Genomic DNA, 13304 nt, shown 5'->3' with positions numbered 1-13304 from the left:
ATCTTCCTCCCTGACGGATCTGATCTTCTTCTTGTCGTGCCAAAACATCTACGACAAACTGTGCTCTTTGAGATGCATGACGCACCCTTTGCAGAACAACTTGGGGTAACCCGCACGTACGACCGCGTCCGCCGCCGCTTCTATTGGCCTGCTATGTTGCTGCCTGTGATCCCTGCCAGCGTCGGAAAACACTTCAGGTGCTACCTGCCGGTCATCTCCAGCCGATCACCGTCCCTGTGGAACTGTTCTTTCGTGTTGGATTAGACCTCCTCGGTCCCTTTCCCACGTCATCCTCTGGGAACAAATGGGTAGCCGTCGCAACTAATTAAGCCACCCGATATGCTATCACGCGGGCTCTCCCTACCAGTTGCGCCACTGACGTCGCGGACTTTCTCTTCTGTGACATTATCTTGCTTGATGGCGCCCCGCGACAGCTGCTTACTGACCGTGGTCGTAACTTCCTCGAATGTTTTCGCCGACATTGTGCGTTCCTGCTCCATTCAACACAAACTGACTACTTCATACCATCCTCAAACCAATGGCCTGACAGAGCGGTAAAACCGTACTCTTACCGATATGCTGTCCAAGTACGTTTCCAAGGACCACCACAACTGGGACATTGCCCTTCCTTGCGTCACATTTGCATGTAATTCTTCCCGGCATGACACCGCCGGATTTTCTCCATTTTATCTACTGTACGGTCGCGAACCCACATTGCCCCTTGACACGGCACTTCCTCCTGCTGCGATCTCAACAAGCGAGTATGCGCGCGACGCCATCGCCCTCGCCGACCATGCACGCCAGCTTTCCCGTACTCGACTGACGCCCTCGCAAACCACTCAGCAGCGTCAGTACAATGCCCACCACCGTGACGTACAGTTTTCGCCTGGTGCGCTCGTGCTCCTGTGGTCGCCCTCTTGTCACGTCGGACTTTCAGAGAAGCTCATGTCGCGCTACACAGGGCCCTACCGCGTGATACGCCAGGTGACGCTTAGGACGTACGAAATTGCTCCTGTGCGTTCCACCTCGTCCTCTACTCTGGCATCTAGTGATGATGTGCACGTCAGTATGCTCAAGGACTACTACACTGCTTCCGAGTCCGGCGTTTAGTCGCTCCGGGACGGTGCTTTTGCCGCCGGGGGTACTGCTACGGAACAGTATTTGCGATGACAAAGAGGCGAACAGGGTGAAGACGACGACAACGATTAGAAGCTAGCGCGGGCTGTTGCCTCTTGGCCAAGCGCGGCGTATTTCCTTGTAAATATACTTGTATATAGCTTTTCGTCTGTGTCTTCCTACGTAACAATATTATTGACGCAGTTAACTACACAGACTCATGTAACCGAAAATGGACATTTCTCATTCCGAACAGAATTACACACTTACGAAAGAAGCCCACTATCGTCTGCTCACGCTCGACCGGGTCCGCCCACGTAGAAACGAAACTTTGGCCACAGTGTTCATCGATGTCGTAGCCACCGGATATCACTAGTTTCCATTAGTTCTTAACACTTAACTAGCCTCGAACCACGCGAAATCTAAGCACAGACGGCACGTACGCTACACCTGCTCCGCCTCGCGAGGAGTGGCGGTTAGCATCTACGAGGGACGCCACCAGCTCCTGGCTAGACACCTTGGCAGTCAGTCATAGCTTCCTATTGAGCTGCTGATAGCGCTTGAAAATGCTCAATCTGGATTTGACTACTATTCTTGCAGGACAAAGCCGCATCATGTAGCACAGCCTGACTAGAGCACTCGAGCGCCAGCATGCACTCCAGCCCAAGCTATAACGTTGCGCCATACGCGCTACAGTTGCGCGTAGCTGCGTCTGCTGTGCGTAATTCCGCGGCACTCGAGGCGCTCGGACAATCGCGTGCTCTGATCGGTCCCTCAGGCTTGCTCGAGCGCCCACATCTGACTGGAAAACGTCGTCTGCGTTGGGGAACACTAAGTTTTGGGCCTCTATTCTAAACCTCCCCATTATTCTCAACGTATACTCTTCCATTGGCTCCGTGTTTCACATCTCAACGCAGCTCGCGCGCGCGGCGCTTGCAGCGTTGCCGAACGTTCACTTCAGCTTTAATTCTTTCCCGCTCACTGCTCCGAAAACCGGTCGGCTGTTACGTTGGTGCGAGATCTCCTACTTGGATTCCGACCACCACCGGAATCGCAGCGCTCGGATTCGGGGATATTAGCCGTCTTAGCGACCATCCGAAGATGCCGTTGTGTAACCATAGAATAAAGAACCAACATGCGTAACTGGCTGACCAACTTGCGGGGCTGAGCCAGCGGAGTGAAGGTAGGTAACCGGGGGAGGACGATTGCGCCGGCCTCTCCCAGCGGTCCGAGCGGTGCTGACGCCACGCCGGCGTTACACGGGAGAGTGGTGCCGGCGTCGCTGATTACTCCTCCTTCTCTTTCTTCGCTTGCGGTGGCCCCTCGATTATCGCGGCTACATGCAACGGAGCTCTAAAAAAAATCACCACGCGATGGTTAGGGGTGTTCAACGCCAATGCCTAAGCGTTAGCTGTGGGGCATGACTTGGCGTTTTCGCTCCCGATCTCGAGCTCACCTAATCGCCAGGGGGGTCTGAATATCCTGCTTCCTCCATGTAGTTTAAGTGCAAAAGATGTTTTACAAAGTACTGCTTAAAACGGCTACGTTTTTTCCGATGCTCAAGAGCCGGCTTCAAAACATACACTGGCGCAGCAGGGCCGGCGAGTGGTTTTGCGTTCCAATGCGTCAGCAGAATTTACAAGGGTGGACGCAAGGCCTCATGCATAACACAAAGCCTGCGCGCATTGTCCATGACGCCACGCGCTTTCCCGACTATTCGTCGCTTCTATCGACTGTATACACACTGTAAAATAATTTACACCCTAAAAAGTGAAAAAGGGTGTAAATATGTCTTAACTCACACCCTTAGAGTGTCCGTTATATAGATAACACCCGAAGGGTGTGAGTTATAGACGCATTTACACCCTTTTTCACTTTTTAGGGTGTAAACTATTTTACAGTGCAGGGTACGTGTCCCAGCTAACGTTAGCCAGAGTTTAAAAACATGCCGATGCATGTTACTGACGCAAGGCGACGCGACCAAATGCATGTTGCTGATTATTTATGGAGTAAGTCACACTTTTTTTTATTCTACTTAATTGCGTAATTAGTCAACACTAATTAACCAACTTCTGAAGCCACGAAGTCAGGCAAAACATTCAAATTGGAAAGCTGTAGAGCGATTTGCAAAACGTCCGATCAAACAGTTTCCAACTTTCTATTAGGTTTTTCAGCTTATTGCAGATGCCAGCGAAATAGAAATAATGCCACGTGACATGCCCGCTTGCGCGTCGTGATTGCAGCGCTCCCAAACATTTCGCGCACCAATTAACATAGCATCTAGCCGGGTGTCCTGCCGCTTAAGATGCGACAGGGAAGTGACGCAGGCACTGGCTGTGCGATTTACGCCACTGATCTGCTTCCCTCACGGCGGTTCGTGATAGCGATAAACAGGCGGCCGCACTAAATGCTATGTTCGTTTGTACGCGGGGCGTTTGGGAATGCTGCAATAAAAAAGAATGTGCCAAAACGACTTCCTGATTATGAGGCACGCCGTAGTGGGGGACTCCGGAAATATGGACCACCTGGGGTTCTTTAACGTGCAGCTAAATGTAAGTACACGGGGTGTTTGCGCCCCCATCGAATTGCGGCCACCGTGGCCGGGATTGAATCCCGTGACCTCATGCTTAGCAGCCCCTCACCCTAGCCACTAAGCAACCACGGTTGGTGACGTTCGAATCACGGCGCGCAAGGGGACATGTCACATGGCATTTTTTAAAATTATTTCGCGGGTATCTGCAGTAAGCGGAAAAACACTAATGGCCTAATAGATAGAAATTTAGAAACTGTCTAATCGGTCGTTTTGCAAAGCGCTCTACAACTCTATAATCGGGATTTTTTGCCTAACTTCGTTGCTTCAGAAGTTGGTTTATTAATCTTGACTAATTAGGCAATTAAGCAGAATAAAAAAACAGTGTGGCTTACTTCATACCATAGTCAGCAACATGCATTTGGTCGCGTCGTCTTAGAGTGCATCGACATATTGTAAACTCGGGCTAAAATTAGCTGGGACACCCTGTATATAGAGAGAAGGTTTCATGAGAGGAATTGCGGAGAGGTTGTTCTGACAAAGCACCGTCAACCGTGAAGCAAGTGCCTGGTTGAGAGTGTTGACAGCGGTGATGAATATTCCACGGCATAGTCTAGGGTCTTGCCTAGTAGATGTTTTCGAATAGGTTAGGTTTATGCAGAACTGACGAAGTTCTTCAAAAATATTGTCACATGTTTCCGAGTTGCCAACTCGCACAGTCACCAAACCTCCAGTCATTGGGATGTCTGAAATCACTTTATAAATTGATTTAATTACTCCATCATTTGTTTCATTAGAAGTTAAACATCATGAATTCCGAAGCTATCACTTAAGCTGGTGAAACGGACGTGCTTCAAGAGAGAGAACTTTAATGATCAGAAATGCGAAGACGTCCGCCTAAGGTTCCTATCTCTGGCCTTCTAGTAGGAAACATGGGTTAGCGGATGTGTAGAGACACAGAAACAAACGGGGAAAACCAAGTTGACGATGAAATACTTTAGTGACGGTTGGCTTTCCGTTGTGTAGGGCACACACTCCGCGTACCGTCCTTGTAGTTGCCCGACAGGCGCTGCTATCAACACATGCGATGATGAGTTCATGTCCACACGCTGCAAGGACGCGCACTTAGCAAAGGAATACCGTTTCCGCAGTGATTTTTATTTTTTGCATGTAATAATTTGTGAGTTTGTAATGTGGCAATGACATACCTTCTCGTGTAATCAACACGCTGTCATCAGACAAATTGTTTTCGTTATTTGAATATAATTTACGTGATTCAGAGTACTGAAGCGTGAGTGCACCTTTTGTTTTTCTTTTACTCTAATAGTGGTTCATATGCTGGTTGTTTCATTGCAGTTATGCCTGCTATAGGTGTAGTGTTTTTCTATGGAAGTATTCATACTGATGGTGTTGTTTATACTCGATGTAATATCTTAGTCTAACCGCATGTGTAGTTTTGCTATTTTGATAACTTCATTGCCACATTATGTTATGTGACAAGCTATGAAACAAAAGCACTAATTCCTTTGTCCTTTTATATTGTTTTGCTTTGTGACCTTCCTCTAAAGACACCTGATAAATTTCGCAATAAGTCGTAGATCAAATAACGCTATCCACTTACGCGCCCGGTCCGTTTGTCGTCGTTTGGGTTGCTTGCCATATTTTATGACAACGCAAACGCCTCAAAGCCAATCAGTGCGACTTGAAATGAGGCAGCTCTGTGGTGCGACGGTCAATCTCACACACGTGGGATTGACGCAGGCTCAAACGCATGAAGGCTCAAACGCGTCTTCTTGCCCGGCTTAGAAAAGATGTCTGATGTTACGGACACAGCGCAGAGCCCTTGTGTTATCAGAAGGCACTGGCCACGCACAGCCGAGCTACACGAAAGCTCAGTGGCTCTTGTTCAAAACGTTATCTTTATCGTTTCCTAAACGAAGGATAGTTCGGTTAACATTCAAGTCGCAATACCACTTAGACCAGTTTCCCTTACACATATTTGGATACATTATCAATTCGGCAGTGAACACGTTGAAGCTAGCCGTTTGTGTCATTCACCACTCAGCTGAACCTAAATCACGCAACGCCTGCAAGCTAATCAGGATTTTCTACCAACACACGGACGACAGGCAAATGCCATGTTAATCCGTAATTGGCTGCTCCACTAAATTACGTAGCATAGGTATGTAGAACAACTGCTTTACCTAGGTTGCTTCTCTCCGTTTCTTTTTTTCGCGGTACAGCGCCAAACGGGTGCCAAGTGGAACACTTTTACACGCTCGCGCCCCCTCGTCTGGCCATTGTGACCAACGATGGTGCGTCCATGGTACCATCGAACAGCACGTTTTGGGCTTTTTGCGATGGCGATGGGTCCACCTTGGTTGGAAACAGCAGTGCGGTAACTTGCCTCCGGAATGGCTCCTGGTTCATTCCACCGCAAATGAAATGTGAGTAATTTTACCAATTTTTGTGCAGACTGTAAATATACAGCTCTTGGCGCAGATCAACGGGTAACAGCACAGTTACGTGCGTCACATAAATAACCTTGTTTGTCATTCCCAAGTAAAATGAAGCGCTTAACTTTTCACAACACTGAGAGAGAGAGCTTATTGCACTCGGGTGTCCGCTAAAAGCCAAGTGCTCTGTCCCTGTCGCTACCAGTAGACATGCCCTACGTGTATACGTGGCACGAGTAGCACCTGTTTTATGTTAGTATTTTCTTTTCACTGCGTTTTTTTTTTGGGGGGGGGGGGGGGGGGGCTACAACACCATGTGATATATTCAGGCTGTATGACATGCCCGCAAGACATTATCACGCCTTCCCAAAGCTATACAGGGCAGGAAAACAGAAGCACGAAAGCAACAAGTACGCAGGGCCTTCTTTCCTTCTTTTTTTTTCACGTTTCTTTCGCGCTGCTATATTATTTCTCACTTATGAACCAACTCGCCCAAGAAACTGTTTTACTATGAAATGTTCCTCCTTTTAGCTGCACCAAATTTCTAAAAATTGCCCCTGGCAGACGGCGAAATCGTAACCCTCGAACTAAATTATTCGATAAGGGGGCCACTGCTTCTACAAGAAATGAAAATCGCTAATTAATTGACATTATTACAATTATTTAGTTAATTTTTAGGTACTCACTTTACGGCGCATATTTCAATTTACAAATTATAGCCAGTGAGTTCGCAAGGCATATCCGCTTGGAAAGATTTATCGGCACTACGCCAGTTTCGATATATTAATTTTCAAAGTGTTCGACCAAGTGCATTGGCGTTTCAGCTACTCTTGTGCGTAAACGCATAAAACAGTGCTTTCTTTTCAAAGTATGTTGAGCAACAGTGCACTTTTTACCGCAAGTTTTACGGCGCATATTTCGAAACTCATGCCATCCTGAGAGTGCGTTCTAAGTCGATTTGCCTTGTATGCTCGCCATATACAATTCGTAGGGCGGAATACGTGCCACCAAATAATTACTCAAGAACTTAAATAGCATAATTGTGTCAATTATTCAATTAAGTATTACAGTTTTTCGTAGAAATAATGGCTGCCTCATCGAGTAATATTGATCAAAGGTTACAATTGTGCTACGTGCTACAGGCAACTATTAAAATTTTCGTGAAGCTAAAGAAAGCACCTTCTATATAATGACATTCCATATACTCCTATTACTCATCATCATCAGTCTATTTTATGCCCCCTGCAGGACGAAGGCCTCTCCCTGCGATTTCCAATTACCCCTGTCCTGCGCCAACCGGTTCCAACTAGCGTCAGTGAATTTCCTAGCTTCATCGTCCCATCCAGTCTTCTGCCGTCCTCGACTGCGCTTTCCTTCTGTCAACACCCATTCCGTAACCCTAATGGTCCACTGGTTATCTAACCTACGCATAACAGGACCTGGCCAGCTCCATTTTTTTCTTTTCATGTCGATTAGAATATCGGCTATACCCGTTTGCTCGCTGATCCAAACCGCTCTCTTTCTGTCTCTTGACGTTATGCCTAGCATTCTTTGCCCATCGCTCATTGCGCGGTTCTTAGCTTGTTCTCAAGCATCTTTGTCAGTCTCGAAGTTTCTGCCCCATATGTCAGCACCGGTAAATTGCACTGATTGTACACCCATCATTCTTTTCAATGATAATGTTAAGCTCCCAGTCAGGAGCTGACAATGTCTATGCACTCCAACCCATGTTTACTCTCTGTGAATTTCCTTCTCATGGTCAGGGTTCCCTGTTAGTAATTGACCTAGGTAAACGTACTCCTTCACAGACTATAGAGGCTGACTGGCGATCCTGAACTCTTGTTCCCTTGGCCGGCTAATCATCATTATCTTTGTCTTCTGCATATTATTCAACCCCACTCTTACACTGTCTCTGTTAAGGTCCTGAATCATGTGTTGTAACTCGCCTCCACTGTTGCTGAACAGGACAATGTGATCTGCAAATCGAAGGTTGCTGAAATATTACCGTTGATCTTTACACCTAAGCATTCCCAGTTTAACAGCTTGAATGTTTCATCCAAGAACGCAATGAATAGCATTGGAGAGATTGTGTCTCCTCGTCTGACCCCCTTTTTTTTAATAGGCATCTTCCTACTTTTCTAGTGGAGAATTAAGGTAGCTGTGAAATCTCTGTAGATATTTTCCATGGTATTTACGTAAGCGGCCTGTACTCCTCGATTACGTAATGCATCTATGACTGCTGGTATCTCTACTGAATCAGATGCCTTTTCGTAATCTATGAAAACAATATAGAGAGGCTCATTATTCTCTGCGGATTTCTCGATTACCTGATTAACGACATGGATGTGATCCATTGTAGAGCATCCCTTCCTGAAGCCAGCCTGTTCCCTTGGTTGACTAAAGTCCAGTGTTGCCCTCATTTTATTGGAAATCATCTTGCTGAATACTTTATATAATACCAGGAGTAAGCTAATGAGCCTATAATTTTTCCATTACTGAACATTTCCCTTTTTGTGCATTAGTACAAAGTTTGCATTCTTCGCGTTTTCTTGGACCCTTGAAGTCGATAGACACTCCTATAGCTGGACCCTACGGGGTCTTTGCTCAAGTCCTCAGCAACGACACCCATTCAACGCCCTTGCTCTCGTTCAAAACCGCCGTGAGAAGACGTCGCAGAGGAATTTTGTGCAAACGTCGCCGGCGGCACTGTTTTAGTCCCTGACATGGCTCTAGGCAACATCCCCGGCCCACGAGATGCAAGTATGAACGCTCCATTCTTTATGGAAGAGTTACAAGCTGCTATGGCGCTATGCAGGTGTTCGTCTTCACCAGGGCCCGATGGCATAACATATACTGCTTTGCGCCACCTAATCAGAGAAGCACGAAGAGAACTCCTCAGCCTTTTTAATAGTTCATGGCAAGATGGTGTCGTCCCAAAGGAATGGAAACGCAGCCGCCTGGTACCGCTTCTAAAAGCAGGAAAGTCACCGCTCGAACTGGCATCCTATCGGCCTATAGCTCTTGTCAGCTGCGTCGGGAAGCTCATGGAACGTATGATCCTCATGCGTCTGGAATGGTACCTTGAACACCACAAAAATAATTACCCTGACTCTATGGCGGGATTTAGACGCGGTCGTTCATCGATTGACAGTGTCATTGATCTAGTATCATCTGTGGAACAACAAAAATCTCGGAAGCGATTATCAGTAGCACTCTTTCTTGACGTGAAAGGCGCCTACGACACCGTTTCCCATCAAACCATTCTAGACGCACTTTTGACAATTGAACTAGGAGGGCGAGTATATCGATGGGTCAGTTACTACTTGACACAAAGGTTCTTGTTCGCACGTACGGAAGATGGTCCGACTACCGACCACTACACATGCCGAGGCGTTGCCCGAGGCGGTGTTGTAAGCCCTATTCTTTTCAACCTCGCGCTTCTTGGGCTGGCCGAATCCCTACCAGAAACAGTGAGTGTTTCAATCTACGCCGACGACATCTGCATATAGACATCAGCGGTCACTCGCCAGCAGGTTCGCGCACGGCTACAGAAAGCAGCAACACAGGCATCTGACTACCTTCACACACAAGGCCTTACCATCTCAACAGAAAAATGTGCGTTAGTCGCTTTTACGCGAAAAGCGATGACTCCTTGTCCAGTATGCATCAATGGTCAGCCTATCTCCTACAAGAGAAATCACCAGTTTTTGGGCGTCATTGTAGATCAGTACCTCACTTGGAGCCCTCATGTTGCCCACTTAAAGAAGAAGCTCACATCTATTGTTCACGTCTTCAAGTTCATCGCCGGCAAAACATGGGGATCGTCAGTGGGCTCCATGCTACAGTTATATCGAGCACTGTTCATCGGATTCCTACGCTATAGCTCCCCCGTGCTTGCTAAAACATGCAAGTCAAATCTTCGAGAACTTCAGAGCGTGCAGGCGCAGGCACTACATCTTTGCCTAGGCCTTCCGCGCAGCGCCTCAACAGCTGGAACCATTTTAATGGCTCAAGACCATCCGATCACGACTTACATTAGCACCGAAACGCTTAGAGCCCATGTTCGACATGTTTCACGGATGCAGTCAAGCTCTCTTGCGTGCCTGCCAGAACCACGACCACAGGCGTTCTTCTCCAACAAGGATCAGCATCCATCGTGCCTCCTTACCATCGGGTTTCACATCCTCCGCACGTTCAACCTCAGCTTTGTGGTGTTTAAAACAACCTCAAGTGCGTCTTACGGTTCCAGGGATAAGAAAGAAGACCGACCTGCCTACCTTGGCCTTGAAGCAAGCAGCTCTGGATTGTTTGCACACTTTCTACTTTGATCGAGTCCACATATATACGGATGGCTCTTCCACTCAGACCAGCTCCACCAGCGCAGTGGTTATACCATCACGATCACTAAGCAACCAATACAAGATTTCTCACTTTACAACATCAACCGGTTCGGAGATTGCTGCCCTCCAAGGTGCCGTTGATTATATTAATAACCAACCGGCTAATCGGCGGGCTATATTCTGCGATTCGAAGGCGGCCTTACAGTGTCTTCTGGCATCTCTTCGTCGCGGGTCGTGGGAACAACTCGTGTCAGAGATACGAGAAATGCACTATCACATGATCGCGAAAGGACACGACGTCTTGTTTCAGTGGCTGCCTGGTCATTGCGGTATCTCCAGCAACGACCTCGCTGACGAAGCTGCTAGAAAAGCACACGTAGGTGCAACCCTTATTTCAATACCTTTATCGCGGACTGACGCAGCCCAACACTTAGGCAAGCTAGCGCACTCTTCGACATTGGAGAAGTGGCACAGACCAGAATTCACTCAACATCGCTTGCATTCCCTCGATTCCTCTATGCAACTGCGGCTGTTACCAGGTCTTCCACGAAATGAGGAAACAGTGCTGTGCCGCTTACGTTTGGGGGTCGCATTCACCAATGCTTATGCATTTCTGAGTGGAATGGCTGATAGCACCGAGTGCAATGCCTGCGGTGTCGAGGAAACCATAGAACACCTACTGTGCTACTGCCCATCTTTTGAAAATGAAAGGCAAGACTGTTGCACAGCTCTCAATCAGCTAGATGGAAAGCCGTTCACCTTGAACAAGATCTTAGGACCATGGCCTCGCATATCGCAGCTACGAAAGGCCACAAAAGCGCTGCTGCGATATTTGAAAGCGACCGGATTGAGTCAGCGTCTGTGATCCGGACTGAGTGACCGACTGATATCTCCAGTGGACTTTGTCTTCTTTTAATTTTTCAGTCCCCTTTCCCTGTCCCCAGTGTAGGGTAGCCAACCGGGCTCAGTCCTGGTTAACCTCCCTACCTTTCATTTATCATTCTCTCTCTCTCTCTCTCTCTAGCTGGACTAGCTTCCCGGAAACGTGAGCCAGAGACAAGGATTTCCACATTCCTCAAGATATTAAATCCGTGTTTTTCAAGAGATTCATGACCCTACAAAGCATTTCCCGTTTCATCATCCAGCTTCATCGTGTGCAAGGATACGGAATTGTGTAGACAGGCGATCTTCCCAAGTTTACCGATGTTTCACTGCTACCATGCCCGCTCCTTCCTGCTCGCCAAATAACACTCTCTGCTACCTGCCGCAGACTGAATGACAAATTTAAACGCTGTAGAGAGTTGTTCACGTTGAATGTTTATTTTTCCTCTTTCTTTAACTGGCGACGACAGAGAGAGGAGACAAGCGCTCCACTCGAAACTGAAAGTTGCGAGCTCGGCACTTCTCAGTCACGAACGGCTTGCACGTTATCAGTGTGACACAGCATTCTCGATAGGAAAGTAGCGAGCGCCGAGCTTTCAAGAAAGGAAACGCAAGCAAGGCAAATGACGATTATTGTTGTGGGACAAATATAAACACGAAAGGGTGCAACCGTTTGAAGAGTGTATTTATACATGGAGGGTGTTTCAGTGAAACTCTTTCAAAATTGTTTCAAAGTTACCTGTGGCAGCAAAGATCTATGGGTACAGTTCACGAGCTCGTCTGCTCAGAGAGGCGGACAGTACTTGCACAAAAATTAAGATGCATAATCGACTTATTAACAAAAATTCACCAATTAAGTTGTTAACTAAATACATTTACTAGTAACTAATTATATTTTCTGCGGTTCTTGGCTGCTTAAATTTCTGGTTAAATCTTTTTTTGCACTATTTGCATAATTTGGCATAATATTTGCATATCGACTGTAGTGCAAGAGTTGTCTCATCCCTAATTGCTCCCTGGTGTTAATCACACCACAATTCATCATATGCAGGCATCGACGCATGCGTCGACTTTGACACCGGACCCAAGGGACCAACAGTGATGGGACGCAAAGACGCTTACGAGCTCGGCGACAGCATCACGCTCTCCTGCGCCAGTGGGACTCAGCTGCAGCCCCACGTCGAGAGAATTATTTGCCTTGGCCACGGCTGGTCCGAGCCTGCGGTGCCAATATGTGTTCCTGTAGAGGAGAAGCGCGAGCCCAAAAATCAAGCAGAGAAGAAACGTAGACGAAGCGGATGATATTTCGGCCCGGAATTATATGTACAGATTACGTCATTAAATATTCATTAGTAACAAGAGATCTTGCTACGAAGAAATGAGCAAGCGTGAGTTAGGCTTGATTAAAATAAAATAAAAACAAGTTCTGTCTTCATTGAATGGGGAAATATGTTGTTGTTGATACCGAGTTATGGCATATGTTGATGCCATACAGAGTCGCAAAGCGCTCATGCTTACAGAAATGTTTCACCCACTGGTGTGTGGGGGGCGATTATATTGAATATTTTATTATACACGTAAAAACTGGCAGCTTTCCTCCTGACACTGGACAACACTGAAGAGAGTTTCGGCACCGAGTTTCAAAACGAGATACTTCGAGAATTAAGTATTTTGCGAATTTTTCATGCCACAAACAGATTTATTCGTAAACCTGGATTTCTAGAGAACTAGATGTCCAAAAGGTGAGGTTTATAACTTATACATGAGGGTTAGTGCAAGAGGAATGACAGGAAAGTTCACCCGTAGAACGTTAATTTACATTTAGGGTGTGTAGTACATTTCTTTTTCAGAATTCCCGGACTTCTGCAGGTTATCCCTCGCAGTGAAATTTCCGTGACTTAAAAGCATCGGATGACAGCAAGCGGTTCTTCGGCACAGTATTTTTCACAACGTACAAAAAGTTGAGCAACCTCCGAGCAC

At 47.0% G+C, this 13304-nt stretch overlaps 1 protein-coding gene across 3 annotated transcripts in view; it reads left to right on the top strand.

Moving 5' to 3' along the window:
* LOC139061116 (sushi, von Willebrand factor type A, EGF and pentraxin domain-containing protein 1-like) overlaps nt 1-12764 on the top strand; it is a 297555-nt gene extending 284791 nt beyond the window's left edge. For all 3 annotated transcript variants that reach the window (XM_070540689.1, XM_070540681.1, XM_070540673.1), the window contains 2 exons: nt 5890-6093; nt 12376-12764. In XM_070540689.1, coding sequence (XP_070396790.1) covers nt 5890-6093; nt 12376-12626 — 455 coding nt within the window. In that variant the 3' untranslated portion in view covers nt 12627-12764. The remainder of the gene's footprint in view (nt 1-5889; nt 6094-12375) is intronic.
* The last annotated feature ends 540 nt before the right edge of the window (nt 12765-13304 follow it).

This window comes from Dermacentor albipictus, chromosome 1, assembly GCF_038994185.2.
Source record: "Dermacentor albipictus isolate Rhodes 1998 colony chromosome 1, USDA_Dalb.pri_finalv2, whole genome shotgun sequence".
Taxonomy (NCBI): Eukaryota; Metazoa; Arthropoda; class Arachnida; order Ixodida; family Ixodidae; genus Dermacentor; species Dermacentor albipictus.
This window is presented reverse-complemented; position numbering and strand designations above follow the sequence as displayed.